Here is a 27,201-nt window from a genome sequence, read left to right as displayed (position 1 = left end):
CCGAGCTACAGGAAGCAGGATCACACACACACACACACATGCACACACACACACACGAGTTGCAGGTCGTTGCCAGGCGTGTGAATGGGCGAGGTTGGGGGGTGCTGCACAGGGGGCGGGAGGCCTCTGACCGGGCTGTGGGGCACAGGCTGTGGGGCACAGGCGGCAGAGCCCGTGGTGTCTCCTGAGTGTTCCTGGAAAGGGGCTGCATCTCCGTGTCGGTCAGCACCTGCCTGAGTGGGACAGTGGCGTGTGGCCGTGCGTGGGCCGTTGGGCCAATGGGACGGGAGATGTCGTGCCGGCTGCCCTTTGGGTCATCCTGCGACCCGAAGCCACCCCTGCCCACCCAACTCAGGACAGACCAGCTGCCTGCCCAGGCTTCAGCCCACCAGAGCAGATTAGAAGCCTCCACCGGTGACGATGACCTAGTTTTCCTCCTGGTTAATCTCCTAATTAAGCCCCCTGCTTTACCCTGCTTCCCGGTTAATCACCTGGGCAGTGACCTAGTTGAGCACAGAGTAGCCTGATCCCCTAAATTCCAAAGACGGGGAACCATCTAGACTCCAAAGGACAAACTCCTCCACTCTTCCCTTTGACAGTGGCCACTCCATCCCCAGCCCTCTCTGCCTGCCCTCTGCTCCGTCCCTCGGAACCAGGGATGCGCAGAGAAGGGGGCCAGCCTAGCAGGGGCCCAAGGACAAAGCCCCACGAGCATGAGGAAGCCTTCACACACGTCCCCTTGCTCCACCAGTCAGGGTACAGGGCCCGGCCGCACTGTGCAGAGTCACCAGTAAGAGCCCAGGAGACCCTGGTTTAAATCCTGCTCCTTCCGTAACTGCGTGTTGCTTTGGGCAATCAGCATTACCTCTCTAGGGTTAGTTCCCTTGCTTGTAGAATGGGGATAATAGCAGAACCTATCTTCAAATCGTGATGAGGACACGTCAGTAACACACGTAGGGCGCTTAGCACATGCCTGGCAGGGCGGCTTTTCAGGAAACAAAAACAGTGGCTGCAGCTGTCATCGGCTTCACCTCACCCCAGACACAGGGCAAGTTCTTCATGGGCCCCCAGAGAGTTAGATGGGGCTGAGTATAGACACAGCCAGTGACTTGTGTTTTGGTGGGGGGGTCTGGGATCTGCCACTGGGAAGATCCCCAAGTCGAGGGGACGTGCACAGAGGTCTCTGGTCTTCCCTTCCTCGGCAGGAGCTGGAGCGGCTGGAGGTGGAGAGGGTGGAGATGATCCGGCAGCATCTGTGCCAGTACACACAGCTGCGGCACGAGACGGACATGTTCAACCAAAGCGTGAGTGTCCCACACGGCAAGGCCCTGGGTGACGCAGGCGGGGAGGGCCACTAGCACTGTGCCATGGCAGCTTACGTAGCCACTGCAAATGAAGGTGTCCTGAAGGTGGGCAGCAGGCAGGTGCTCCAGCCTGGGGCGACCTCTTGTCAGGAGTGCCCTGGGACATCTATGCAAATCCATGTTCCATTTCTTAAATAAAACAGAGCAACTTCTAGAAATGTTCGCAATACCTAAAGCTAAAGTTCCCTTTGTCCTGTCCCCTGGTGATAAATGTGGGGACACCTGGAGGAAGAGGTCATAGACCACAAGCCTTTAAGGCCCCCCCGCCCTCTCTCACAGCCCAACCCTCCAGAGAGGCTGCTCCGAGAGGCACTAAGGCCAGGGCAGCCTGGCTCAGTGGAGACAGCCCCGCCCGGCTGCCACCTCTGACAGCGTGCCTTCTTCTCTGTCCCTTGCAGACAGTCGAGCCTGTGGACCAACTGCTTCGAAAAGTGGACCCAGCCAAAGACAGGGAGCTGTGGGTCAGAGAGCACAAAACGGGCAACATCCGCCCTGTGGACATGGAGATCTAGACGGGCCCGCGCGGCCCTGGGGGTCCTGCCCGGAAGAGGGACCGGGGTCCCGAGGGGAGGAGGTGGCAGCCCCCGCTGTGGGGCCACTGCTGAGGGGAGCTGCCCCGCCCACTCTCCTGGGCCGCTGAGGAGGGGAGAGAGCTGGTGATTCCAGAAGGGTGACCTGGGCGGCCCGGCGGGGGGCTCCCCAACATTCCCAGGCCAGGAACACAGACCCACAGCCCTGCCCTGTCTCTGAGGCCGAAGCCCCCCACCCCTGTGCTGTGCTTGCCGCTCTGAGAACAGACTATAGGGGTTGCCATCACATGCCTGCGTCCCTGGAAGCCCCGAGGCCCTTCCTCCAGCCAGCTCCCTGCTCTGCAGGGCTTTGGAGGAGGGGGAGGGAGGTGTCTGTCTCCACGCCAGGCGTCAGGATCGGAATCACAGGAGGAAGGCACCGGTCAGCTCTTGGTGCACCCAGAATCCTTTGCAGCCCTCCCTGCCTGCCCCATTGCATCCTGGGAGCCCACATCTGGCCTTTCTCGTCCACTTCTCATCACCAGGGGTCTTGGGTGACAGGCCTGGCTCCGTCTTCCCAGACCAGCCCTGCCCGGAGAGGTCAGGATGGAACTACCTCATTCGGCAAATTAGCCCAGAACTGGAGCGTTGAATCGCGTCTCCTGTCAGACCAGGCCGCCTCTGTGGAGTCTCTGGAAGTCCCAGCCCACCCCTCCCTCAGCTGCTTCCGCAGGAAGACCCTCCACCCCTCCCTGCAGCCCCTGCCCAGTCTCATCAGAGGCGGCTTTCCAAGTTCTCAGCTATCAAGGCTCAGCCCAGCTCGGCCCAAGGCCTCGAGAGTAGAAATGAACCAGCTCGTCTCAGAGGCCAGCCAGGCACAGGATGCCATCTGGGGCTGCGCTGTTAGGTCGCCCGGCCCCGCTCTCCCAGGCCACCCACCGCGGGCCCTTCAGGGGCTGGGTCAGGCCCATACGGGGGATGGGTCAGGGCAAGTCTCCGTGGTCCCCCAGATGGCTTCCATCCGCTCGTACACAGTGGGGTTGGGACCGCTGTCCCTTGTAAGGCTTTCTCTCACTGGCAGGACTGGACAGGCATCTCGGACTCCTGGCCACAGTAGGGTGTCCAGCTCCTTCTGCACGTCCCAGAGCCCTGCATCAGGCCCTCACTTGGTGCCAGCACCTCCTTCCCCTCTCTCCATCTTCTGATTCCGGGAAAAGCCTGGCCGGAGTGTGACGTGGGAAGCTCTGGGCTCTGCCGTCGGGTCCACTCATCGCTCTCTCCCTCTGTGGGCCACGGCAGACGGGTTCTCCAGCTCAGTCTAGAGCATCAGCCCGAGGGCCGGCAGAAGAGCAAGCCAGGGCCAGGTGGCAGCTGGGAACCGTCTTTCTTAATCTTCCCCACCGATTACTTGGGATCCGACCCACACATCTCCCGCGAGGGCTCAATTCCACAAGCACAACTCCTGGTCTTTCAGTCTTACGTGCTAGTCACTGATGACTTATTAATCTCGAATCTTTTGGCACCTCTTTCATCGAGTCAGAATTGCTTTCTTATAGTTTATATTAGAAAGACGCTTAATATACTAAAGCAAACCCAACTTTGTCCCTTTTATTGAAACATGCCAACCAAAAAGGCCGGCGCGAGGGCCCCCACCAGCATTGGGGCCACCTGGCGGCTCTGTCCGCGGGCTGGGGAGCCACTCCTAGATCCGGGCTCGGGCCCTGACACCAGCTACCAATTTTAGAATACTGTTTCTTGGTCTCTTCATTAAAGCTGGGTGCTAGTGGTAATTGCTTTGTGGGTTAGTAAACAAATTGTAGATGGTTTTCCAACATTCAGAGCCAATAGCCTTGTTATTGCGCAGGTATCTTGAGCGCAGGGTGGCTCGCTGACTTTGCCTTCTCGTTCCCGTCTGAGGATTCCGGAGTCCTCTGTTCGTCCCTGGGGTGGAGCGAGCTCTCTGGCCTCTTCCCTGGTGGCCCAAGTTGACCCAGTCTGAGCCAGTCCCTTTTCTGAGGTCGTGCATTCCCTCTCATCCCCTCACCTTCTCTTCAGCCTCTTCACATACTTCCTTTCCTTTTCCTTCCCTCTGTTATTCATGCAACAAGCGTTGAGCTGTGGCCAAGCAGTGTGCTAAAATCTAACCTGAGGACAAGATGTGCCCTGTCGTCAGAGAAGCCCATGATCGCTTGTTTTATGTAAAGTCATCTTTTCCTGGGGCCTTGCAAGTTGGTACCTGGCATTCACATGCAGGTACTCTCTGCAGAATTTAGGTTTTCTGAGGTACTGTCTACTGTGCTTGTTCGCCTCCATTCACTCATTCATTTATTCAGCAAATGCTTAGGACAAGCCAGGCATTGTGCTGAGCAGTGGAACTGTAGTCGTGGATAAGACAGGCACCTCTGCTCCATGCACGTGCAGACATTTCTGGACAGTGAGAACATTGCACCCTTTCCACATTTAACCCCCTGGGATCCTTTTTTTTTTTTTTTTTTTTTTTCATTTCAGAGTATTATGAGGGTACAAACATTTTGGTTACATTTTATATCATTGCCTCTCCCTAGCGGGAGGGGTTATAGACGTGCCCTTCCCCTTAATTATTATTTAAACTGCCATGTGGCATTTACCTAGTGGCTAGAAAGGTAGACAGCAACAGGTTCTAATTGCCCAGTCACCGGCCCTGCACAGCCCATATCCAACTCCAATTTCAGAAAGGTATTTATTTTAAATAACTCTCCTCAGTTTCCACATAGGAAGGGCGGCACCCAAGGACAGCCAGTGAGTGTCCCGAAATGACACAGCGAATGAGGAGCAGGGCTGGAGTCGAGTGTCCAGGCCGCCGTCCCTGTTAACAGTCCACCCCCCAACACCCACAGGTGAAATCAAGCTAAGGATGAGAACGTGGGAAGTGCACTTTGGAGCAGCAGCACGCTGTCTGGGTGGTGCTGGTTATTTTGTTTGTGTGTATGTTTTGGTGCTTAGGGCAGGATTCGGCAGGGTTTATTCAGAGTGGGCGACTCTGGGCTCCTCTTGGGAACATCCACTGCTCTGTTTCTGGGAAGAAGTCAGCCCCTTCCACCTGCTGGAAATCAGTCCCCCACCTGGGCGACACTGATGCACAAGATTGTCTGTGAAAGCCTGATTTAAAAAATCAAAACAAACTCTAAGATGGTGTTCAAAGTGAGTTGGTTGCCACAACAACCTCCAGGAAGACCCACTCACTACCTTCTATTTTTTCGAGTGCTTTAGGTCAGTGCTGCGACCCACAGGCCTTGTGGGCCACGCAGACAGCTGCCCTGAGGTTCTGTCCTCGGGGCCACCTTGGGCCTCCTTCCTACCTCTCCACTCAACGCCCTGTCGGCCACGGAGAATCTCTGCAGCGAGAGGCCCCTCTCTGCCTGTCAGGGCTGCTTCCCAGCCAAGCAAACAGAAATAGGATTTGTTTCTGCACCCTTTGTGAAAAACAATCAATTACTAGATCTGTGGATATGTGCATAAAAGTCTTGGCTGAGCCAAAGTCCCTTCTTGGAAATACAAGCCATAAAATTCCAAGGACATCAAAGACCTTGGCTTGTGTAGGTGAATTTACTTCCAGCTGAGAAGAGCCTTGACAAGGAGAGCTAACCAGGAGGCTAAGACCTGCTGTTACAGTGCAGGTGGAGGAGAGCACTTTACAGATGTTAGGTGGGCGACAGGTCAGCGTGGGTATCATCTTATCCCCATAATCCCTGCTGCCCCTACGGGGCCCACTGCTCCACTTTGTCCCCAGGCTTACTGAGGTATAATCCAGAGACAGTAAAACTCACCCTTTGGAAGTATGCGGTTCTGTGAATTTTGGCAAACTTAGGTAACCACCACCAAGATCATGTATTTCCATCACTCCAAGAAATTCCCCCCTCCCACCCTCTTCCCCTGCCAACCCTGACTGATCTGTGGACCCTACAGCTTTGCCTGTTCTAGAATGTCGTGTAAGTGGAGTCCCGCTGGCATAGCCTTTCACGTCTGGCTTCTCCCGCTCAGCTTAACGCTTTCGAGTCACTCATGACACTGTGTCAGCAGTCTGTCCCTTTTCATTGCTGAGGAGTATTCCATCGCGTGGGTGCACCCTGCTGCTTCCTTACTTTTCCAGTGAGTTGTTTGCCCTGCAAGTTCCTGGCCCAGGGGAGGGGGGCGCTGGGGGGGTCTTCAGTGTGTCTGCACGACCACGTCCAGCTCGCTCCTCCGAATGCCAGCTGTGCCCACAGGCGGTTCCTGGGCTCACACTCGCCCTTCTGGCTCATGTCAGGTTTTTGACAGTGCAGCAAGCAGCGGGGGAGGGGACGGGGCAGTTGGGGGCTCTGCTGCCACCCACTTCTCAGCCAGCGGATGCCCTCCCTTCCTTCTGGGGCCTTCAATTCTCGTGGTTCTTGGCACTTATTGAGTGTTGGGGGCTACGAAAGGCACGCGGAAGTAGCGCGGATGAGAAGTGTGGGGCTGCAGTGGCCGTGGTCTCACCCTTTCCTGGATCTGTTGCTTCATCTGCAAACTGAGGGTAGCTGTTCTAGATGGTGTCTCAGGCCGCCAGTGACTGCACTTCTCTCCTCCCCTTCTTGTTTCCGGTTTTGTCCCCTGTACTAGGGGTCATGCCTAATCTGGGTCTCATCTGCACAGCTGCACATAGAGTTGCCTACAATTCTTGTGAAAAAGATGCCCTGGCACTTCTTTAGACTCAAATGGAGCTAAAATTAAGAGCTCTGTGAGTGTTAAGAATGAGGTAGTTCCTTCTAGGACCCACAAGGAAAGCTTAAGTCATTACCTCGTGGGTCTGGTCCGCTGATGTTTGGTATGTCCTGGGACCTCCTCCCCAGGAGCCAGGACAGGTGTGAAGACGGAGCCCCCTCCCTCCTGGTCCTTGGCACTGCTGGAGCCTTGCTGGGCTGGTGGTCACAATGAGCCTGCCCTGTGCCTGCACCCCCCTGGGTGGTGGCACAGGGTGGCAGAGATAGGACCAAACCCAGCTCAGGCCAGGCCGTGGGTGTGACCGCCAAGGTAGACGCTGCTGCGGGCTGTGTCTTGTGCGTGCCCTGCCGGGCGAAAGGGAAACCTCCTCCATCCGAACCAGCGACACTTGTGGATCCAGGCCAGGTGAAGAGGAGGGTGGGAAGGCTGAGCCCACAGGGTCCCAGGGTGGGAGCTGAGGGTCGGGCTGCCGGGACTCCTCTGGGCTGGATTTCCCAGGGAGGGACTGTCCGTGTCTCCCCCACAGGATTTCTGGTGGGGATTTGCGGAGGGTCGGGGACCAGCTCCTGCCGCAGCAGGTTAGGGTAAGAATAAGACGGGGAGAGGGCAGAAGCCAGTGCCCCCATCCTCCCAGCTCTCCAGGTGCTGGCACGGCTCTGCGAGGACCCGCTGTCGGGAGGTGTCTCGTGGGGTGGGGTGGGGCGGGGACAAGGACCTTTGGAGGCTCGCTGTGTGGTGTTCGGGACGCGGTGCCTTTGCACGTGGGGAAACCCCTCACAGGGCTGCAGTGGTGGGACAGAACAGGTCAGGGCGCAGGGTGCATTCACGGGGACGGAGTGACGCAGACGGAGGGGGAAAGCTCGCTGCACCGGGAAGAGCACAGGACGGGCCCTGCTCTGTGGCCCCCTTTGTCCCCTGATGTGAAGTCAGGTCACACCCCCTGCTTGCCGAGCGGGGCTGCTTCCCTCCCGCAGCACTGGCCGCAGGCTGGCTCTCGGGCGTCGGGGGTCCAGGGGGGCCACGAGACCCAGGGACAGACTTTCAGAGGCACACCAGCCAACCTTGGTGACAGGGGCCCCAAATTTGCATCCCTTCCCTCCCCTCTGGGAGGAGATGACGAGAGGCTTCCCCTGCACAGACAGAGCACATCAGCAAACCCCATGAGAGTGGAATTTTCTAACAAAATAAACTTGCTTGTTTGGTCTGTTTTCTGTAACTTTTGCTAAATACTTTATACATTTTTAATGTTAAAAAGCTGTGTCTCCTGCCAGCATTCCGCACCCCAGTATGAATGTGTTTACCCCACACTGTATATCCTTCCATCCCCTGGCTGCCTAGATCCATAAATAAAATTGATGTAATATAATTTATAAGTAACACTGTCGAAACTCCGATCCCCGTGGAGGCTGTAGCCCACCCTTCCCCGCCCCGGCCCCACCCCGTAATAGCATTTATGTGTATTAATGCTGAAGAATTAAATGTTTAAAGAGTTTAAATTTTGAAGGCGTTTGCTATATATAACTGTCCTGCATTATTATAAAGAGTTTTCAGGAAGTTAAATCCTATCTCGTTTTTTTTCTTGGCTCTGTGTGTACACTTGAGATGCTTAGATTCATCCCTTGTAAAATAAACTGTCCAGAGACGCTGGGTCCCTCTGGGCGACCCTCCTTCCTGGAGGGCTGCCACATTCTTCTTTGCATGACCGGCCTCAGCATTCCTCCCAGGCTCTCAGGATTGGTGGCGACTGTAGGAGTACAGAAGGGCAAAGGGCACCTGGACATCGATGCCCAGGTGAACACTACACTGCCGGCCCCACGCACCTGGCCCAGCCCCCCCTCCTGGTGACTTCCCGCCTCTGTGGGCTCCAGCCTTCTGCTCCCTTCCACCTTGGGGGCTGCTGGCCCTTGTTTCTTTCCTCATTCATTCATTCAGTAATCACTGAGCATCTGTTACCTGCCAGACGCTGCTCTGGGTACTGGGAACGCATCGGCACATGAAACCAGCAGCCCTGCTCTCGTGGGCTTGCAGTCTAGCAGGGAGACACAGACAATAACAATAGCCCTAGTTGCGTGGGTGTGGAAGGCGTTACGTGCTATGGAAAAAGGACAGCAGGGCAGGGTGACGGTGGGTAAGATACGGTATCGACCGGGGTCATTGGAGTGGCCTCACTGAAAAGGTGGTATTTTGGCCGGGCGAGGTGGCTCATGCCTGTAATCCTAGCACTCTGGGAGGCCGAGGCGGGCGGATCGCTCGAGGTCAGGAGTTCGAAACCAGCCGGAGCAAGAGCGAGACCCCATCTCTACTATAAATAGAAATTAATTGGCCAACTAATACATAAAGAAAAAATTAGCCAGGCATGGTGGTGCATGCCTGTAGTCCCAGCTACTGGGAGGCTGAGGCAGTAGGATTGCTTGAGCCCAGGAGTTTGAGGTTGCTGTGAGCTAGGCTGACGCCACGGCACTCACTCTAGCCTGCACAACAAAGTGAGACCCTGTCTTAATAAAATAAAAAAGGTGGCGTTTGGTCAAAGACAAGGCAGGCCGCTGGGGGATGTTCCCTGCAGGGAGGACGCCCAGGTGTCCGAGGCCAGCGTGGCTGGCGTAGAGGGAGCGGGGAGGAGGGGTGGAGGAGCTACGAGAAGGTGGGACAGGGCCAGGGCTGCCTTTGACTTCAACTCTGGGGGAAGCCACAGCCCGCGTGGGAGGCCTGGCGTCACGGCCACGGGCCTGCTGCACATCCGTAAGGGGCGAGAGCAGGGGCCGGGGCCCGCAAGGAGGCAGAGGCGACGCTGCCCGCGGGGATGGGTGTGATGCAGGCAGGGAGCGTGGCCGGGTCCAGACGCACTCTGAAGGTAGAGCCGAGCCCGTTTCCGGACAGACTGGGGCAGGGTGTGGCTGAGAGAGAATCTCGGAGGGGAACGCTAGGGTTCCGGTCCCGGCAACCCAAAGGAAGGAGCGCCGTTTTCTGGGATGGCGATGGGTGTGGGAGGAGGGTTCTTCCCCTGCGCTGCCCCCCCACCTCCCGCAAGCCCCTTTTCCCTCTGCCCAGGCCTCCCCGCAGGTGCCGGTCCAGCCCCGCAGCTCCTGGCCCGGAGGTGGGGGATGGGAGGGGTGGGTCTGGGCCCAGCCAACAGCTCAGGCGGAGCAGATCGGGATCCTCTGCCCGGAGACGGCGCCTGCTCCCCAACAGCAGTCTTTGGGGTTCAGAATTGTTTATGGCCCCAGCTCAGACTTAACAAATCCATTCACCATACATCATCTCCAACAACTTGTTTGGCTAAGGAGCATGAGCTCTCCCTCTGATAGAAGATGTTTACGCAGGTTTTCAAACAAACCTCCAGGTCGTGACCCTCCCTTTCAGCAGCATCAACACAGCTGCCTGCGGCCCCCTCCGGGCCCCTCCCGGGCACAGCAACCTGGAGAATGTGGACGGCACCGCCTGCCCCGACCCTCAGCCAGCTCCTTCCTCCTCGCCCCTGCAAGGGACAGAAAGACTGGCGGGCGCTGGCTGCCTTCCGCCTAACCAGGGCCCCTTCCGTCGTCATGCAACCCCGGCTCCTCACCGAGGCAGGGGAGGCTCTGGCCCTCTCGGGCCTCCTCTGGGAGAAGCTCCCTGGACCGAGAGCCTGCAGCCCCGGGCTGCGCCTCCTCCCGCCTGTGCCATTTAGCAGCGGCTGAGCTGGGCTGGCAACACGCCTTTGGGGCCTCCGTCGGCCTTGCCTCACCTGCAGGCATGTGAGGACGGGCCTGGCACCCAGGAGGCACTTTGGTCACCTGCCACTGGTGGCTCAGAGCAAGGGGCCACGGCCTGTGGCCTCACCCCCCTTCCGTCCCCCAGGGACGCCAGGGGGCTCCACAGAGAATGTAATTCCGCGTGTGGCCTGGGCTTGCCTGGTTGGTTGGTTTGTTTTCAAGTTGGTGGCTGTCCTGTTTCTCACTGTTCTTAAAAACAAATGCCTGCTACAGGAGAGTGGAAGTCTACAAGAGAAAGGATTCCTATTAAGAAATAACATTTTCACAAACTGATGGAAAAAATTAGAAAGTTCACACACACACACACACACACACACACACACACACACACCCTCACATTAAGGTTTCTGGGAAACAGCTGACTTGCAGCGGGCAGGGTGGCCAGGAGGGGCGGGTCAGTGCCTCCGTGCCCAAACTTCTCAGTCCTTCCTGAGCAACAGCAGGTGGCTTCCTCCCAGCTGCGGGGACCTCATTCTCCTGCCATTAGCCTGCTAGGAAACACAGCACAAACCCCAGCTCAGCAGCCAGGAGACGGTGGGGGTTTTCTTCATGGTTTCCACTCCAGCACAAGAGGAGGCAGCTGCCCATCCTCGGTGGCAGCGCGGGGGCCTGGGAGTGTCGTCCTCTAGCACTGTGCTCGGCTGAGAGCACCTCCGCCCTTCCCCCGGGTGACAAGAGTTCAGGCGTCACGAGGTGCTCCCTGTGCTCCACGCTCCTGCAGGGCAGGCGCGGGGACGCAAGGCTTCCTCTGCGCAGCTCCCCGACCCGGCCACTGCGCTCTGTGCCCGTGCGCCCACCCCGCAAGCACGTGCCTCCAGCACCGCTCCCCGCTGCAAACGGCCGCCTGCGGGTTCACGCCAGCCACAGATACACCGTGTCTGGCCCACACCGTGCTTTTAACAAAATTTCGAATTAATTGCCAAAGCTTGAGGACGTGGCAAGTGCATCTAAAACACTGATTCCTGGATTTCTCTTGGAAAAAAAAATTTTTTAAATCCTGCAACACTGAGCCACAAGCCTTTAAGACCGCATTCCCTGGCAGCCCCTTCCGGGCGAGGCGCAGGCCTCACCGCCCCCTGCTGTCCCCGGCCCACCTGCCCCTCTCAGCCTACCTGCTGCCCCCCAAGGGCACTTTGTCCTTTAATCCCTGAGATTGGTGAGTACCGAAAGCTAATATGTGTGTAGCAGTAACTATGCGCTAGGTTCTACCCTAAGTGTGTTGCACTTACGAACTGATTTCAGCCTCACCACGACAGTAGGTAGGCACTGTTAGACCCATTCATTCGGGAAATATCTCCGGGGGGCCCACACCTGCCAGGCACTACTCCAGCAACGGAGCTGCATCCGGAACAACACAGACAAAATCCCGTCCTTCGGGGAGCTTCCATTCCCGGGAGGGCGCCGTTTGGGGTGTGCTCTTGTAAATAGAAAGGTTGGTGTAGGGCCTGGCTGAGACGAGACTGAGGCAAAGAATTAGGAAAAGAGCTGTTCCCAGGAGGAGAGAGGTTAAGAGACGTGGCCGGGCCGGGATTTGAACCGCGCTGGCTGCAGGCCAGTGCCCCTCAGCACTGCAGTCTGGGGCTCGACGTGAAACGCCAGCCCTGGCCCGGAGACCCTCAGAGCCGGCGCGGAAGACAAGCAGGGCACATGGCTGCCCTTGGAGGCGGGGCTGGCGTGGGGCAGGCCTGGCGCCTCTCTGTTTTAATCTCAGGAGGGCTCTGGGAGCACCCCACCCCCAAGCTCCTCCTCCGTCCAAGGACTGGGAAGAACTGGTGGCAAATCCCCCTAATCCGCCAGCGTCTCGTCGCCATCTCACACCAGCGCCGAGCCCCGGCAGCCAGGGGACCACGCACGTCCCACCCAGCCGCCGCCCAGCCACTGCCCACTCTCCCTCACCCATGGGGAACAGCAAAAGTGGGGCCCTGTCCAAGGAGATCCTGGATGAGCTGCAGCTGAACACCAAGTTCACGGAGGAGGAGCTGTGCGCCTGGTACCAGTCCTTCCTGAAGGAGTGCCCCAGCGGCCGCATCACGCAGCAGGAGTTCCAGAGCATCTACGCCAAGTTCTTCCCGGACTCCGACCCCAAGGCCTACGCCCAGCACGTGTTCCGCAGCTTCGACGCCAACAGCGATGGCACCCTGGACTTCAAGGAGTACGTCATCGCCCTGCACATGACCACCGCAGGCAAGACCACCCAGAAGCTGGAGTGGGCCTTCTCCCTCTACGACGTGGACGGCAACGGGGCCATCAGCAAGAGCGAAGTGCTGGAGATCGTCATGGTCAGTCTCTCTCTGCCCTTCCCGCCGTGCTGGCGCGGAAGGGACAGGGCCGGGGGGCGGCGGGACGGGGGGACTCAGCCCCGGCTCCGAGAGTGCGGTAAAGAAGCGCCTCCGAGATGCTGGTATTGCTGGAGGGCTGGGCACTTGCCCACAGCTGCATTTTCTTTTTAAACAAGAATCTGGGTCTTTGCTAACACAGTCATGCGCCGCATGACATTTGGGTCAAGAGTGGACCATACGTGTGATGGTGCGCCCCTAAGATTAGAACGGCGCTGAAAAATTCCTATGGCCTAGTGACATCATAGCCAGTGAGACCTCGCAGCACAGTTGCTTGCTTGCTTGCTTTATTTATTTATTTATTTATTTATTTGAGACAGAGTCTCGCTTTGTTGCCCAGGCTAGAGTGAGTGCCGTGGCGTCAGCCTAGCTCACAGCAACCTCAAACTCCTGGGCTCAAGCAATCCTCCTGCCTCAGCCTCCCGAGTAGCTGGGACTACAGGCATGCGCCACCATGCCCGGCTAATTTTTTCTATATATATTAGTTGGCCAATTAATTTCTTTCTATTTATAGTAGAAAGGGTTCTCGCTCTTGCTCAGGCTGGATTCGAACTCCTGACCTCGAGCGATCTGCCCGCCTCAGCCTCCCAGAGTGCTAGGATTACAGGTGTGAGCCACCTCGCCCGGCCATGTTTTTTAAATAAATTTAGTGTAGCCTCAGCGTACAGTGTTCAAAATGTCTACAGCGGTGTACAGCAATAGGCCTTCACATTGACTCACCACTCACTCACTGACACCCAGAGCAACTTCCAGTCCTGCAAGCTCCATTGGTGCACCTTAAGTGCCCTATACAGGTGTATACCATTTTTATCTTTTATACCAGGGGTCTTGAAACTTTTTAAACAGGGGGCCAGTTCACTGTTCCTCAGACCATTGGAGAGTGTGCCCTATGGGCCCGGGATGAGTCGGCTGCTAAGCAGGACAGGTAGTGGTGGCAAAAACACCCAGAGGGCGAGATAAATGTGTTAGGCGGCCCGTATGTGGCCCGAGGGCCGTAATTTGAGGACGCCTGTTTTATACCATATTTTTACTGCACCTTTTCTATGTTTCGATATATTTAGATTCACAGATATTTACCATTGTGTTACAATTGCCTACAGTAACTCAGTACAGTAATAGGCTGTAGAGGTTTGTAGCCTGGGAGCACTAGGCTACACTGTAGCCCAGGCGTGCAGCAGGCTGAGCCGTCTGGCTTTGTGTGAGTACACTCTACCGTGCTCACACAGCGACAAAATCGCCTGACAACGCACCTCTCGGAATGTGTCCCTGTTGTTAAGCAGCACATGACCGTATTCACATTTTTTGTCTTCCTCCCTCCCTCCGTCCCTTCCATCCCTCCCTCCTTTCCTGTTTTCTTTATTAAAATGTCCATTCAAAATTCTCAGCAGTCCACAATCAAATTCCATCACAATTAATGTTAAACACACAATATGCTTCAAATATAAAGTAAAAAGAGGTCGGAGTTGGGGACATGAGCCCTGAGTGCTGGTCCTAGCGTTCTTCCTGACATGAGGGGGGTCCCCGCTCGGCGAGCTGCGCACCTGCCACGTGCCCTAGCTCTGCCCACTGTCTGCTCGGGCTCCCGCGGGTTCCGTGAGAGGCGTACACGCTTCCACCTGCTTCCATCACACGTGCTCCTCTGTCCATATTGCCCTACTGTCAGATCATTTGGGGGAATATTTTAGGTGTCTCAAAAATAGTTTTTATCTAATATGCAAGTCAGTCATGAAGTTTAAAAACACGTGCAATTGAAAATAAAAATTGCCTTTAATTCCAACATCCAGAAAAACATCTGTTAACATATTAGTGTGTACCTTTATAGTTTTTTATCTATTAATTTATCTATTTTATTATTTATCTATCTATTTTATATATTTTATCTATTTTATTTAGATAATTTGAAACAATTTTAGAGCTGTGACATATTTACATTTGATTTTTATCATACTTTTTCCGTTACTCTTTTATCACGTGTTGTCCATATCACTACATAGTCTTCAAAAACATTTTAATAGCTGCTTAGCATTCTAGCTTACATAAATGCCATAAGATTATCTAACACTCCTATATTTTTGGACACCAAGGCATTTGATTTCTTTCCTATTACATCAGCTCTAGTCTCCTTCATTTCATATCTTTTTACTGACTCTTTTTTAATTCCCCCGTCCCATGCCACTTGCTTTATTTTTCTAATTCTATCCTCTTAGTAGGGAGAATGTTGTTCGTGATTTATATAGTTTTTTTGTGCATTTGTAATCATGCTTTCATTTGCAGAGTTCTTCCGCCCTTATTAGGAGAAACCATAAATAAAATAGCCAAGCATGCGTCTTGTGGCCAGTGGGCTCATCTTCGGTGCTCAGCTTAGGGCTCCTATTAGTGGCAGGCATGTGCCCCCCCCATCATCGTCTGGGCACAGTCTGGAGAGCAAGCCCCCCTGGAGTGGCTGTGGAGTCTCTGGGTGGCCTGGGACAGGGACCAAGTCTTCAGAGCTACATAAGGATGCTGGGCCCAGGAGGAACCTACAAGTTGGTGCTCCTTGAAGAAAAGGAGGAGGAAGGGGAGAGACGGAAAGGAGGAAGGGAGGGAGGAGAAAGAAAGGGGGGAGCAAAGGGAGGGAGGGAGGGCGCATCCGGGGCCGAGGCTGTACAAGGTGACAGAAGGCTCTGCTGTTCACCAGATCACAAGGCCAGGGACAGAGCACTGGCCCGGAGTCAGATGTAGAGGGTTCCAGTCCCAGCTCTGATACCTCCTAGCTGTGTTGCCATGGGGAAACTACACAACCTTCCTGGGCCCAGGTGATGATGATTCAATAGTTTTTGCAACATTTCCTGAGGCTCTGACGGTCTGTCCTTCCGTGCTGGAAGGGGGGTGGGCAGGCAGGCAGCCACTCCCGTGTCCAGCTGCCATACCTGCACACGGTGCCCATGGCTCAAGACACAGATAGGAGTGATGGGGCCACTACACTTGCATCGCTCCCGGGGCTGCTGGGAGCTGCCAGGTTTGATCTCCTTGTTCCTTTGGTTATAGCAGCAGCGGGCTGAAAGGGAACCTCTCAGAGCTGCTGACCTAATTTCACAGGCATCACTGCCCTTGTCTGACCTGTTCCCAGTGTCTCCAGGGAGGCAGAAGGCTCTAGCCAGAGCCAGTATCCTCCCAATTCCCACCCAACACACCTGTCTACACTCCTGTTGCTGCCCCAGCATGCAAGGACCCTTGAGCGTCCTCCCTGGGCCTGGCTAGCCCTGGTGCTCCTGAGCCCGTGGAACCCTAGAAACCTGGAGCTTGAAACCAGGTGCACGGAGCCACCTTGTCCCTTCCCCTGATCTCAGAGGTCTGGAGGCACTTCCTGCCTTGCACACCTGGCTCCTTCATTGCAGAGAGGAGGAGGGAGGTAAAAAGCATCCTTGAGCCCAACGCTAAGCCTTTCTCCGGATCCTCCTGAGCCAAAGGTTAAATGGGAGCTTCCTTTGGGAAATTCTTGTTGCCACCTCCCTGTCCCTTCCCCAGCCTGGCCAGTGCCCACCGGGCGTCGCAGGCACGCGGAGGTGAGCAGTCTACGGCGTAGCACAAGACTGCCGCCTGAACAACCAAACTGCGCGGGTTAGAATCTGCACTCTTCTACCTCTAGCTGGGTGGCTTGTAGCAAGTTCGTTGTCTCAGTTTCTTTGTCTGTAAAATGGGACCAATACTACCTATTTCATAAGGTTGTCATGAAGGTTAGATGTAAAAATGTTTTAAAAAGTGGCACACATTAAGTGCTCAACAAACGCTAGCCATTATTGTCATGAGCTGACCCTGCTGGGCAACGGGGGTGCCTTAAGGACCCGAGAAAAAGCTCTGGGCACTGGGGTCTGAGGTTGCCATTCCCAAACTCCAACCTCAGGGCTGCCATGGGATTTTTCCCTGGAAAACTTTCAATTCTTATTTGCTTTCTTTATATAAATGAAAGTAATATGTCTACATGGTCAGAAAATTCAAAGTACAGAAAGATATAAGAAGTGAAAGCCTTCTTCACCCTTCCCTGTCCCTCATGGAGCTCTCAAAACACAACTAGGACTCGGATTCAGTGGATCAAACAGCGGCATCTGTATTGCAACCATTGCCTTAGGGGATGCCTGGTCGTCCAGCCCATCTGGGCACTGAGAGAGGGACACTGTGTTGGAAGTGACCCAAGGTCCCCAGTGTGTTTTCCGTGATGGCTGTACCAATTTACATTCCCACCAACAGTGTCCCAGGGCTCCCTTTTCTCACCCCCTTGCCAATACCTATTACCTCTTGTCTTTTTGATAACAGCTATCCTAACAGGTATGAGGGGCTATCTCATAGTGGTTCTGATTAGCATTTCCTGGATGATTAGTGACGTTGAGCACGTTTTCAGATACCCGCTGGCTACTTGTATGTCTCCTCTGCAGACATGTCTCTTCATGTTCTTTGCCCATTTTTTTCAGTTGGGTTATCTGTTCTTTTGCTATTGAGTTATAGGAGTTCCTTATACATTTTTTACATTAGCGCCTTATCAAATATATGGTTTGCAAATGTGTCTCCCATCATAAGTTGCCTTTTCATTTTGTTGGTTGTTTCCTTTGCCAAGCAGAAGGTTTTTAGTTTGATGTAATCCCACTTGTTTATTTTTGCTTTTGTTGCCTACGCTTTTAGTGTCATATCCAAAACATTATTGTCAAGACCAATGTCAGGAAGCTTTTCTCTTATTTTTTTTCTTGGAGTTTTACAGTTTCAGGTATTAGAGCTAAGTATTTGATCCACTTTGAGGAGATTTTTGTGCACGGTTTAAGATGTGGCTTTTCCCAGGGTTACCAGCCCTTACAGTTCCTTCTAACAAGTTCTTTCTCTTGATTTGGTGTAGGCTATTTTTAAAATGATCAATCCTGAGGATGTGAAGCACCTCCCAGATGATGAAAACACACCAGAAAAGAGAGCTGAGAAGATCTGGAAGTTCTTTGGAAAAAACGATGATGGTGAATTCCTTTTCTTTCATTGCCTTTGATATGGCAGTCTTGGGCTGTTTCCTGGAGACCCCAATAAGATTTATTCTTCTGAGTCATAGTGGCCAGGCAGGATGGGGACACCTCATCCCATCTTGCATTTCTGAAGGGTCTGTCTGAAGGGTCTGAGGGGGGAATGGCCTAAAGGGCATGTCCGACACCAGTTCCTCTGCTACCCCAGAGCTGACACTGCTAAAGGGAAGAAGGGAAGTGGCACCACACCCTGTGGCTTACGAAACTCCTTTGCTGCCTGGGATTCCTGGGGGTCAGCCAGCTGGGGGGAGGAAGTTCTAAATTATGGAGTGCTTTGGAAGAAAAACATCTTTTGTTTCAATAGAGTTAGCCTATATTAGTGAATAGTAAAAAGTAAAGGCAATAAGCTCTGTAGCAGTTTGCATGCAAATGGTGAGTTTAGAGGAACTGCAAATCCCTTTCTCTTTAAATGGGGAGTCCATTCTTTGAACACTTTGGCTTACTCTACTTATTTTTAAAAATGCTTTCTGCATGATTAGGATAAGGGCAAAAACTTCAGCTCAGCCTAGCTTTGATTTAACATCATGTCCCAAGTATGTGGAATCTAAATTTATGTGGTTTTACTCTAGGAAGTTTGTTTGGGTCCTCAGAGAAGCATCACTCTAGACTGCTAGAAATTTATGGGAGAAAGACTGGTGAGGGAAATCGGGAAGAAGTCTACAGGGGGCTGAGGAAGCCACCAAACTGCCATGCAGGGAGAGAGGGAAGGAAGGAAGGTTGGGTAAGAAACGTCTTAGATGCAATGTATTCTGAGAAAGTGTGGGCAGATCTGGTGGGGTGTCCTCAGCTGTCTTGGTGCCCCTGCCTTGATCAGCTGGTGGCTGGAAACAGCCCAAGAAAAGCATGGCCTTGCATTGAAAGCAGTGATGGATTCCAGAACTAGGTAGCTGGTTCTGTTGGTCCATGACACTCACAGCCAACACAGGAAGGGAACAGCAAAGGAGTTGGTGTCAGGCCGGGGCTAGAAACTTCCGGCCAGAGGGGCTGGAATGACGAAAATGAGTCATGTAGACAGTAGCCCCCCAAGCGATGGAGACTGGCTAATAGTAGAGTATGCATGTCTGGTCTGATTGCTTCCAGCATATTCCACATGGGAATATGGGTGTCACATCATCTGATTATTTTTAAAGAGAAGCTAGCCAGAGAGATTTTCAAAATCTGAAATGTCTCAACGGATAAAACACAGCACGGCCCAGACACATCTGAGGGGCCAGCACTGGCCCCCTGGGTGACCTCTGGGAGCAGTCTCTTAGCAGCGTTCAGGAAGAAAAACCTGAGCAGGACACTAAACGAGGACAGAGAGATGATCCTGTTCCTACTAATCTGCTGTCAAATGATGGAGTCAGAGAGGCATGAAGGTCGTGGGGATGGAGACGGGGGTGAGGTGACGAGGGGCACAGGCTCTTAGGAGGTGCTCACCCGCAGGTGCCAACACTGCACTCACGTGACCCCAAAGTGAGCACCCCCTGAGACCCTGTGCCGGAGCACTTCGAGCACCTTGCCCTCATCCAGCCCTGCCTGGCTCCTCTCCCTTCAGCAACTTCTCCTCGTTTGCACAAGTCCTGGCTGCTTAAGGGGACTTCCTTTGGCACTTCACCCCACTGGCTCGCTAACCCCCTTCGCAAGCTCTCTCGGGGTCTGTCCATGCGTTAAGTCCTGTGTTTTGCTACTTGCTAATCTGAAAACTGACCCAAGTGAACATCCCAGGAAGGGATGGTGTCTCAGAGCTGACGTGTTACTCCCGCGGGTGACGCGTGGGTGACGCGTGGGTGACGCGTGTATGTGTTTCCACATGACCCCTCTGGAAAATCGCCTTACCACAGAGTCAGGCTCTGATGATGGGAGTTTCAAGCTCTGTGTGAGGCTGGGGGTGGGGGGGGGCAACTGGGACTTTAAAACCCAAATGTTCCCACCCAGACTCGTGCAGGGAGCCAGCCTGGATCCTGACCCAGAAGGCATTAAGGATGCCCAAAGGTCCAGTGCACAAACCGATGGAAATCAAACTCAGTGCAGCAGAGCTTTCTTGAGCACCTACTATGTGCTGGGCACTATGAGCACGGAACCATGAGCAGAGAGGAGCAGCTGTCTCACTCTAGCGTTATTTCTACGTGTCACTGACTTCCCCGTCAGCCCCACCTGGGGAGGGACTTTACCCCACTCCCTTCTGTTGCACGCCCGCCTCCACCCCTGCAACAGCCTCAGCCCCGAGCACGGTGGCATCTGGGCTCCGGAACTCAGAGTCCTGACATGGAGTGAGGCGGCAGGCCAGGGCGGGGTGTGCAGACGGACACGCAGGAAAGAGGCGTCAGCAGCTGTCATCCAGGAATCGCGGGGCTGCCCGTGTGCTGCGGGGGCCAGAGGGACCCCTCACTCCCTGCTCCCTGGGGCAGGGTGGGGCATCATCCTCCGCTTCTTGTTTGCTTTGCTCAGCCCCTCAGACGTTCCCCCGGAATTTGAGGCTTGAGACTCGAACAAATGGTGAATATGTAGTAATTATGAATGGTAATAGTTATTACGCAGACATTTAATAACCAGCAAGGCATAATAAACACATTCACACTGGGGATGCCAGCCGGATGCCAGCCTCGTGGCAGCTTGTTAGGCCATCAGTCCTGACTGTTACGCGTATTTTTCCCAATGCACAGATAAACTCACAGAGGACGAATTCATCGAGGGGACCCTGGCCAATAAGGAAATTCTGCGACTGATCCAGTTTGAGCCTCAAAAAGTGAAGGAGAAGTTAAAGGAAAAGAAACCCTGATGCCAACTGCTCAGCTCCGCCCACCACTCACAGAACACCTGTGACTGCACATGTGAGACACACACATGCACACGCACACACACATACACACATGCACGCACACGCATGCACACACACACACACATGCGCTCACACACCCAGGGCCAAGAGAGGTCTGCAAACCCACAGCACAGCTCCCTGCCAGACAGAAGCGCGCTTAGCAATCCACCGGTTCTTTCTTCCCGTCTCGAGTGTCCCTCCTGTCACACCCCACCGGCCTCCCTCCCTCCACCCTCCCAGCCCATGGTGGCCCTGTGATAATCCCAGATTAGGTCGTAGGAGCCCTAAGTACCCTCCGTGTAAGCTCCTTTGTGGAGTGCAGGGTAAGCAGGTTCTAATAAACGCGAGGGGAGCCGAGCGTGCCCCGGGCTGGTCATTCTTCTGTTGGAAAAGGAACCAAGTCGCACCGGCTCACCCTCCAGGACGGGGACGTCTTGGGACTGAGGGGCTGGGCCAGGGCTGGGCCTGCGGTGCCCGGCGACACTGGCACGGTCCTGCCCTCATGGGGCACTCTGTCCAGAGGGGAGGATGTCCAGAGCTCACTGTCCAGAGGGGAGGATGGACCCCCTCTGGACAGTGAACAGAGAATTCAGGAACAGTGGCTGAGGTTACCATGGAAATGTGGAGAGCACGTGGGAAGACACGATGGGAGGAACCATCAGGGACGACTTTTCCTGCCTTAGAAGGACTTTTAAATTCAGGCCCAACAGGCCGTGGGGGCCCGTGTCTCACACAGAGGGTGGCCGACACAGCACTGGGGGGCGGGAGGGCGTCACACCGTCCAGGGCCGAGAGGGGCCCAGGTGGCTGGAGGGCGGTGGAGGCAGGGGTGAGCCACCCCAGCACCCCAGGCTTTCCTGCAGGCCGGGAGGAGAGGGCGCAGGGCGGCGGCAGAGCCGTGGCCGGGTGCCGGTGATCAGCGGGGCTCTCGCCTCTCCCAAGGAGGGAAACGTGGGGAGTGTCACTGATTTCAGCAGACGGTGGTGGGATCGGCCCAGCATGGAGAGTGAAGGGAACGGCCATCGACATCCCTGAGGCCCCACATCTCAGAGACGAGCAGAGGGAGGCCCAGCGACAGGAGGCAGCTGTGCAGGCTCAGCCCGCTGATGAGCAGAGGCCAGGCCAGGGCTGCCCACCCCCCCCACCTCCTCGGGGCTCCAGGCCTGCGACACCCGGGAACTCCAGCCTTGCGTCCCAAGGCGGATGCCATGGACTCTCGCCCAGCGTGTATGCAGCCTCCATTCCCTGGTGTTGTGGGTGACCCCCACCTCCCCGCTGCGGCCACGGCCACGGCACGATCGCCACCGCCAGAAAGCGCTGCTCTTTGTGGGGCGTGGCCGTGAGCACCAACACGTGCGCAGCGTTTCCTGCGAGCCAGGCGTCATGCTGGACCCCGTGCGGCGGCATTTCATTGACGGAGGTGTTACTGTCTCCATGGCACAGAGTGGGACACTGAGGCCAGGAAGGGAGGCTGGGATTTGTATTCAAACTACAGTCCCCTTGGCCACCCCAGGCTGCCCCAGCGGTTTTGACCTGCACACGAGAGGAGAGAGAGCGCGGGGACGGCACGGCGTCACGCGGGACGGGAGAAGGAGCCTGCACAGCACCCAGCCCAGCGGCTCTGGGAGGAGGAGGAGGAGGAGGGCTATTATTAGAATCACCTGCCCAAGGCACGCCTCTGGGGTAGACTCAATGGGCCTCCCGGGAGCCAGGTCAGGGGGAGAAGGAGGCCCTCGGGTCCAGCCTGAGTGGTCTAGGGACACAACCAGAGTGCTCAGTGCCTTCCTCCAGTGATTTGCACCACCCTCCACGGATGGGTCTGCTTGCTCGGGGCATGAGGCTGGGGGCGTTTCGCTTCTCTCTGAGGCCAGGGTATCATTGTCACTGAGTTAAAAGGACAGACACTGTATAATAATATCGTTGTTGGTCTGTGGTTCAATGAAAGGCATAAAAAAGGGAATCCCTGGAGCCTCTATTATCCAGTGGAGAACCGAAGAGTAATATCCTAATTAGCACCTCCTCTGTTAGCTTAGGGCGGAAGGACCACCTGGCCCTGGACCTCCTGTCTGTGCAGCTCTACGGGACCATGGGAAACGCGCAGGGGGCAGCGCAGAGTCCCGCTTGGCTGGAGGGAAGAAACAACAGTTGAGGTGACGATAAGCTAATCATTGTGACTCTTCCAGATGCAAAGGACAGAACACCCAGCACAAACTGCTACGGCAGAAATAGAAATTGAGCGGCTCTCAAAACTTCAAATTCCAGGAGTATTGGTAGCCCCAAATCTGGCTTAATCCAGGGGTTCCAACCATGTCACAGGGTTCATTTTTCCATCTCCTGGTTCCGCCTTCTGCAGCCACCACCATTCCCAGATGGGCCCTCCCCATGCTGGCGGGATGGGCACCAGCAGATCCACGCTGACTTCACAGTTCCAATTTCAGCAGAAAATAGAAAATACATTTCTGTCAAGAGTCCCAGCCAAAGTGTCAGGATCACTTCTGGCTGCCTCTGATTGGTGACATGCCCATCCCTGCCCCGATGTCTGCCGCCAGGAGGGTGTGGCACTCCCCTTGGCCAAGCACCATCCCTGAAGCTGAGGATGGAGTCAGGACAACTCAAGTTTTATGGACTGAGAATGGGAGATGTGTGGTTTCCAAGAAGAAAATTGGGTGAGAAGCGTGAATTCTCAGAATAGATGTCCACTATAGAGACCTCGGGGAAGTCATCTCGTGTCTCTGAGTTCCAACTTCGTCATGGACGTGTAAACTCAAGGGCAGAAACAGGTCTCATTAAGAACAATAATCCAACCTCCCCTGGCCCCTGTGACCAGCTGCTCACATAGAACCTCGGCCCCTTGGGCATTTCTTAGCATCCCAGGAGATTCACCAGGAGGTCCCTTCGTGCGTGCCAGGTGCCACTGCCTGCCCCAGGCACACACTCCTGCCACAGGCAAGGCTGCAGTGCTCCCAGCACAGCCACGCTGTGTGCTAGTCTCCGGGGAGCCTTCTAGGCCAGCGTCTGCCAGAGTGGCCCCTGGGAGTAGCATGTGCCCCAGAAACTGCTCTTCTATGACAGCTTTTGTCAGCGGCTTCTCTCTGTCACGCAGCTCGGACATTGTCCGTGGAGCCAGGTGGGGACAGACACCATGCTGCCGTCCACTTCTCCCCAATTTCTGTTCCCTGGCGGTTACACAAACCTATCAGAGAAGCCCAGACGAGTCATGTCTTAGGCTCCAGCAAGGAGACCACCCCTTAAAACCCACAAAACTGGGCCAGCCGCACCTCACGGACTCCCACTGAGAGTGGCGAGGATCAGCAGCGTCTGCTCTTACGGAAGAATTTCTGAGTTCTCACTGCTGCGCAGAGGCAAGGCTCCATTTATTTGGACTTCAGCAAGGTACGTCAGTTTCCGGAGAAGGCTTCACCTCTGTCCCCTCTGCCTTATCCAGTGCTCTCACATACTAAAGTTTTTGACACCAAAAGCACAGGCAGCAAAAGAAAAAAAATAGATAAATGAGACTTCTTCAAAATTTAAAATTTGTGTACATAAAAGGGCACTATCAAGAAAGTGAAAAGACCATCCACAGAACGGGAGAAAATATTTGCAAACAATATATCTGGTAAGGGATGAATGTCCAGAATATGTAAAGAACTCCTACAATTCAACAACAACAGAAAACAACCCAACTTGAGAAATGGGCAAAGACTTGAATAGACATTTTTCTGAAGAAGACATACAAAATGATCAATAAGCAAGCACATTAAAAATGTGCTCAAAATCATCAGTCATTTAAAGATGCAAATCAAAGCCGCAATGAGATACCATTTCACAGCCATGAGGGCAACTATTATCATTAACAAAAAAAAATGGAAAGTAAAGGTTGGCGAGGACGTGGAGAAATGGGAACCCTCGTGCATTGCTGTTGAGAATATAAAATGATGCAGCTGCTGTGGAAAACAGTTTCCAGATTCCTCAAAATGTTAAACACAGAGTCACCATATGATTCAGCACTTCCACTTCTAGGTATACTCAAAAATTTGAAAGCAGGAGCCCAAACATATTTATACACCCTTATCCATAGCAGCCTTATTCACAGTAGCCAAAGGCGGAAACATCTCCGGTGTTGATGAATGGATGGGTGGATGAACAAATGCGGTAGGCTGCATGCTATGGAACATTCTTCAGCCCCAAAAGGGAAGGGAATTCTGACGCATGCTACAATATGGATGGTCCTTGAGGACACTATGCTAAGTGAAGTAAACCAACCACAAAAGGACAAATACTGTGTGATTCCGTTTCTGAGATGCAGCTAAAATAGGCAAATCGATAGAGACAGAAAGTAGAACAGAGGTTACCCGGGGGGTGGAGGGGAGGAGGGGAAGGAAGTTGTTGTTTACTGGGTGCAGAGTTTTAGCTCAGGAAGATGAAAAGAGTTCTGGAGATGGATAGTTGTGATGGTCCCACAACAAGGTGAATGCACTTCATACCACTGAACTGTTCACTTAACAATGGCTAAAATGCTGAATTTGATGTGATGCATATATCTTGCTACAATATAACTAAAATCACTCAGAAACTTATAAAAATACTAATTCCCAGGCCCATTTGGACCAATTCAATCAGAATCTCTGGAGTCAGAGACAGCCCTTGGTCTTTTTATAAAGCTTCCCAGGGGCTTGTAACGCCAGGATTGAGAAACACTAGGCTGGACCTTCAAGGCAGTGAGTTCACTGAATGATCCAGAAAGTGGGTTAAAAAAGGAGCAACAGTCAGACGGTCACTCTTACCTCTGCTTCCGGCCCCTCCCCTCTGCCCACTCCTCTGGCTCCAGGGGCCAAATTTAAGACAATGGACCACCCAGGACCCTGGCTAAATGCCACAGCCCCTTGTCCCATTTCTGGCCAGGAATAGTGCACCAGATTCTCCAGGGCTGGGAGAGAACTTCAGCTCCAGTGAGAAACAAATGTAAAAGAATTGACAAAATGCAAATCAAATTAAATAAACTTGTTTTAATCATCAGCAGGACAAGAGCAAGCAGCGTGTGGAGAGAGAGGTGGAGGACGTATTGGCAAATGCTTTGGGTGGGGGGAGCATGTTTTGCCTAATAGGGGCAAGATCCCGGATCAATTACTCTCAGCAGCATCTAATGCTCCCGAGAGACAGCTCTGTGCCGTGTCATTCGAGGAATGCGTGTCAAGCACCTAGTCTGAACCGGCATTGTGCGGGTACTTGCCGAGAATACGCGACGGCCCAGCTTTCTAGGAGCTCACAGGCTGATGAGCCAAGGCAGGGGCATTTGCAGAAAAGGCAAAATTAGAAGCACATATATTTTAGTGACTGAACCATGAATAATCTGGACACCAAACAGTAAGTCTCTGCTTCGTTACGCACTTGCCTAACGCCTTTGCTTCCGCTTCCATCCTGCAAACCAAGGCTGGGAGGCACTCACCTGGGGGAAACGTGTAAGAGGCACCAAAAGGCCCCGTAGTCAAGATAAATGATATTTTTATGCGATTGTTTAAAAATCAGAATTGATGTTCAAAGTCCCCGCCTGATGAACAAAGTACCGACATTTCAGATGAAGTCAGGCTCGGAGCTTGTCCTCGCATGAGCTGGCCTCCCCCACCTCACCTGTATCCTGGCTCTACTTCCGGTAAAATTTTATTTCTATCAGTGACTCGCGGGCTGTGGTTTGTGGATTTGACTTTACAGACTATTGCATTGGAATATAATTTATTTCGCTCACTGAGTTCTTCAGAGGTGAGAGCCTCAGTTGTCTCACCCTCGTCCCGGCCCCTCTGCGGAGCACCCTTGAAAACAGAGATGCCAGGAAAAGACAGGGTGTGTGACTAAATTCAAATGTCAGATAAAACAGGTCCCATGGGAGACACTTACACAAGATTGCTTGTCTGAAATTCAAATGCAATCGAGTATCGTGGTTTTATTTGTGCACTATGGCAGCCCTGCTTGAGGAGAGTCGTAGCGGCCCCCTAGGATAAGGCAGTATTCAGTCTCACGGCAACACGCTCCACCCACGTCCACATGCACTTTCCACTCCGTGCAAGCGACAGTCCTGAGCACAAACACGCCGTTCTGTAGCATGGTCCTCCCTGTCCTTCCTCCAGCCTCTTGCCTTACAGCGTTGGTCTTTGGGCCTGGACCCTCCTCAGCCTCTGCGGGTCAGGGGCTGGCACACGACGCAGAATGCCCAGCAGCATGGCGGGGGTCTCATAGGCCCGGCCACTGCGGAGCCCTGGGTCTCTCAGTGCCACCCTGGGCATGTCCAGGCTGCTTTAGCACCTGCCCTCGGTGTCCTTTCCATCTGGGGAGGAGAATTCTTTCGGCGGGGACTCCGGTCAGGGAGCGTGGTAGGTAAACCTCCCAGAGCAGAAGGTGTGACCATCAACACATTGGTGCCAAACCAAAAGTGCCGGGGCCATTCCTTGTCCCAAGGGAATGGCAGAGCAAGTCAGGCCTGTAGAAGCCAAGCTCAGAAAGGCAGATGGAGCCAGAAAAGAGAGGAAAGGACCCAGGACGACATTCAGAGGGTCTCCGGGGAGCTGGGGCCAATCCTCACTGGAAGGATGGGGTTGTTACAGATTCAACAGAACCTCCGTCCTCCTGCATGGAGGATGGAGGCAGGGAAAGGGAGGCAGGGCTTGACGGGAGAGGAGGAGCAGAGGAGCAGG

The 27,201-nt window shown here is 54.2% G+C and overlaps 2 protein-coding genes across 10 annotated transcripts in view; both read left to right on the top strand.

Annotated features, from left to right (window-relative positions):
- Positions 1 to 7,958, top strand: part of GAS7 (growth arrest specific 7) — a 220,588-nt gene extending 212,630 nt beyond the window's left edge. For all 9 annotated transcript variants that reach the window (XM_075994084.1, XM_075994090.1, XM_075994086.1 and 6 more), the window contains 2 exons: positions 1,206 to 1,304; positions 1,763 to 7,958. In XM_075994084.1, coding sequence (XP_075850199.1) covers positions 1,206 to 1,304; positions 1,763 to 1,876 — 213 coding nt within the window. In that variant the 3' untranslated portion in view covers positions 1,877 to 7,958. The remainder of the gene's footprint in view (positions 1 to 1,205; positions 1,305 to 1,762) is intronic.
- A 4,157-nt stretch (positions 7,959 to 12,115) lies between these two features.
- RCVRN (recoverin) lies at positions 12,116 to 20,873 on the top strand. The gene is made up of 3 exons (XM_012748001.3): positions 12,116 to 12,623; positions 17,545 to 17,656; positions 20,362 to 20,873. The coding sequence occupies exons 1-3, from the start codon at positions 12,243 to 12,245 to the stop codon at positions 20,475 to 20,477; spliced, it is 609 nt and encodes a 202-aa protein (XP_012603455.1). The 5' UTR covers positions 12,116 to 12,242; the 3' UTR covers positions 20,478 to 20,873.
- Positions 20,874 to 27,201: the final 6,328 nt, after the last annotated feature.

This window comes from Microcebus murinus, chromosome 18 (assembly GCF_040939455.1).
Source record: "Microcebus murinus isolate Inina chromosome 18, M.murinus_Inina_mat1.0, whole genome shotgun sequence".
Classification (NCBI taxonomy): Eukaryota; Metazoa; Chordata; class Mammalia; order Primates; family Cheirogaleidae; genus Microcebus; species Microcebus murinus.
Note: the sequence above shows the minus strand (reverse complement) of the source record. Positions and strands in the feature narration are given on the sequence as shown.

What these genes read in the sequence shown, in the direction of transcription:
- RCVRN (XM_012748001.3), top strand. Translation starts at nt 12,243, where the DNA reads ATGGGGAACAGCAAAAGTGGGGCCCTGTCCAAGGAGATCCTGGATGAG. An exon ending in AAGTGCTGGAGATCGTCATG is followed by an intron (nt 12,624 to 17,544) that starts GTCAGTCTCTCT and finishes GATTTGGTGTAG; the next exon opens with GCTATTTTTAAAATGATCAA. An exon ending in CTTTGGAAAAAACGATGATG is followed by an intron (nt 17,657 to 20,361) that starts GTGAATTCCTTT and finishes CCCAATGCACAG; the next exon opens with ATAAACTCACAGAGGACGAA.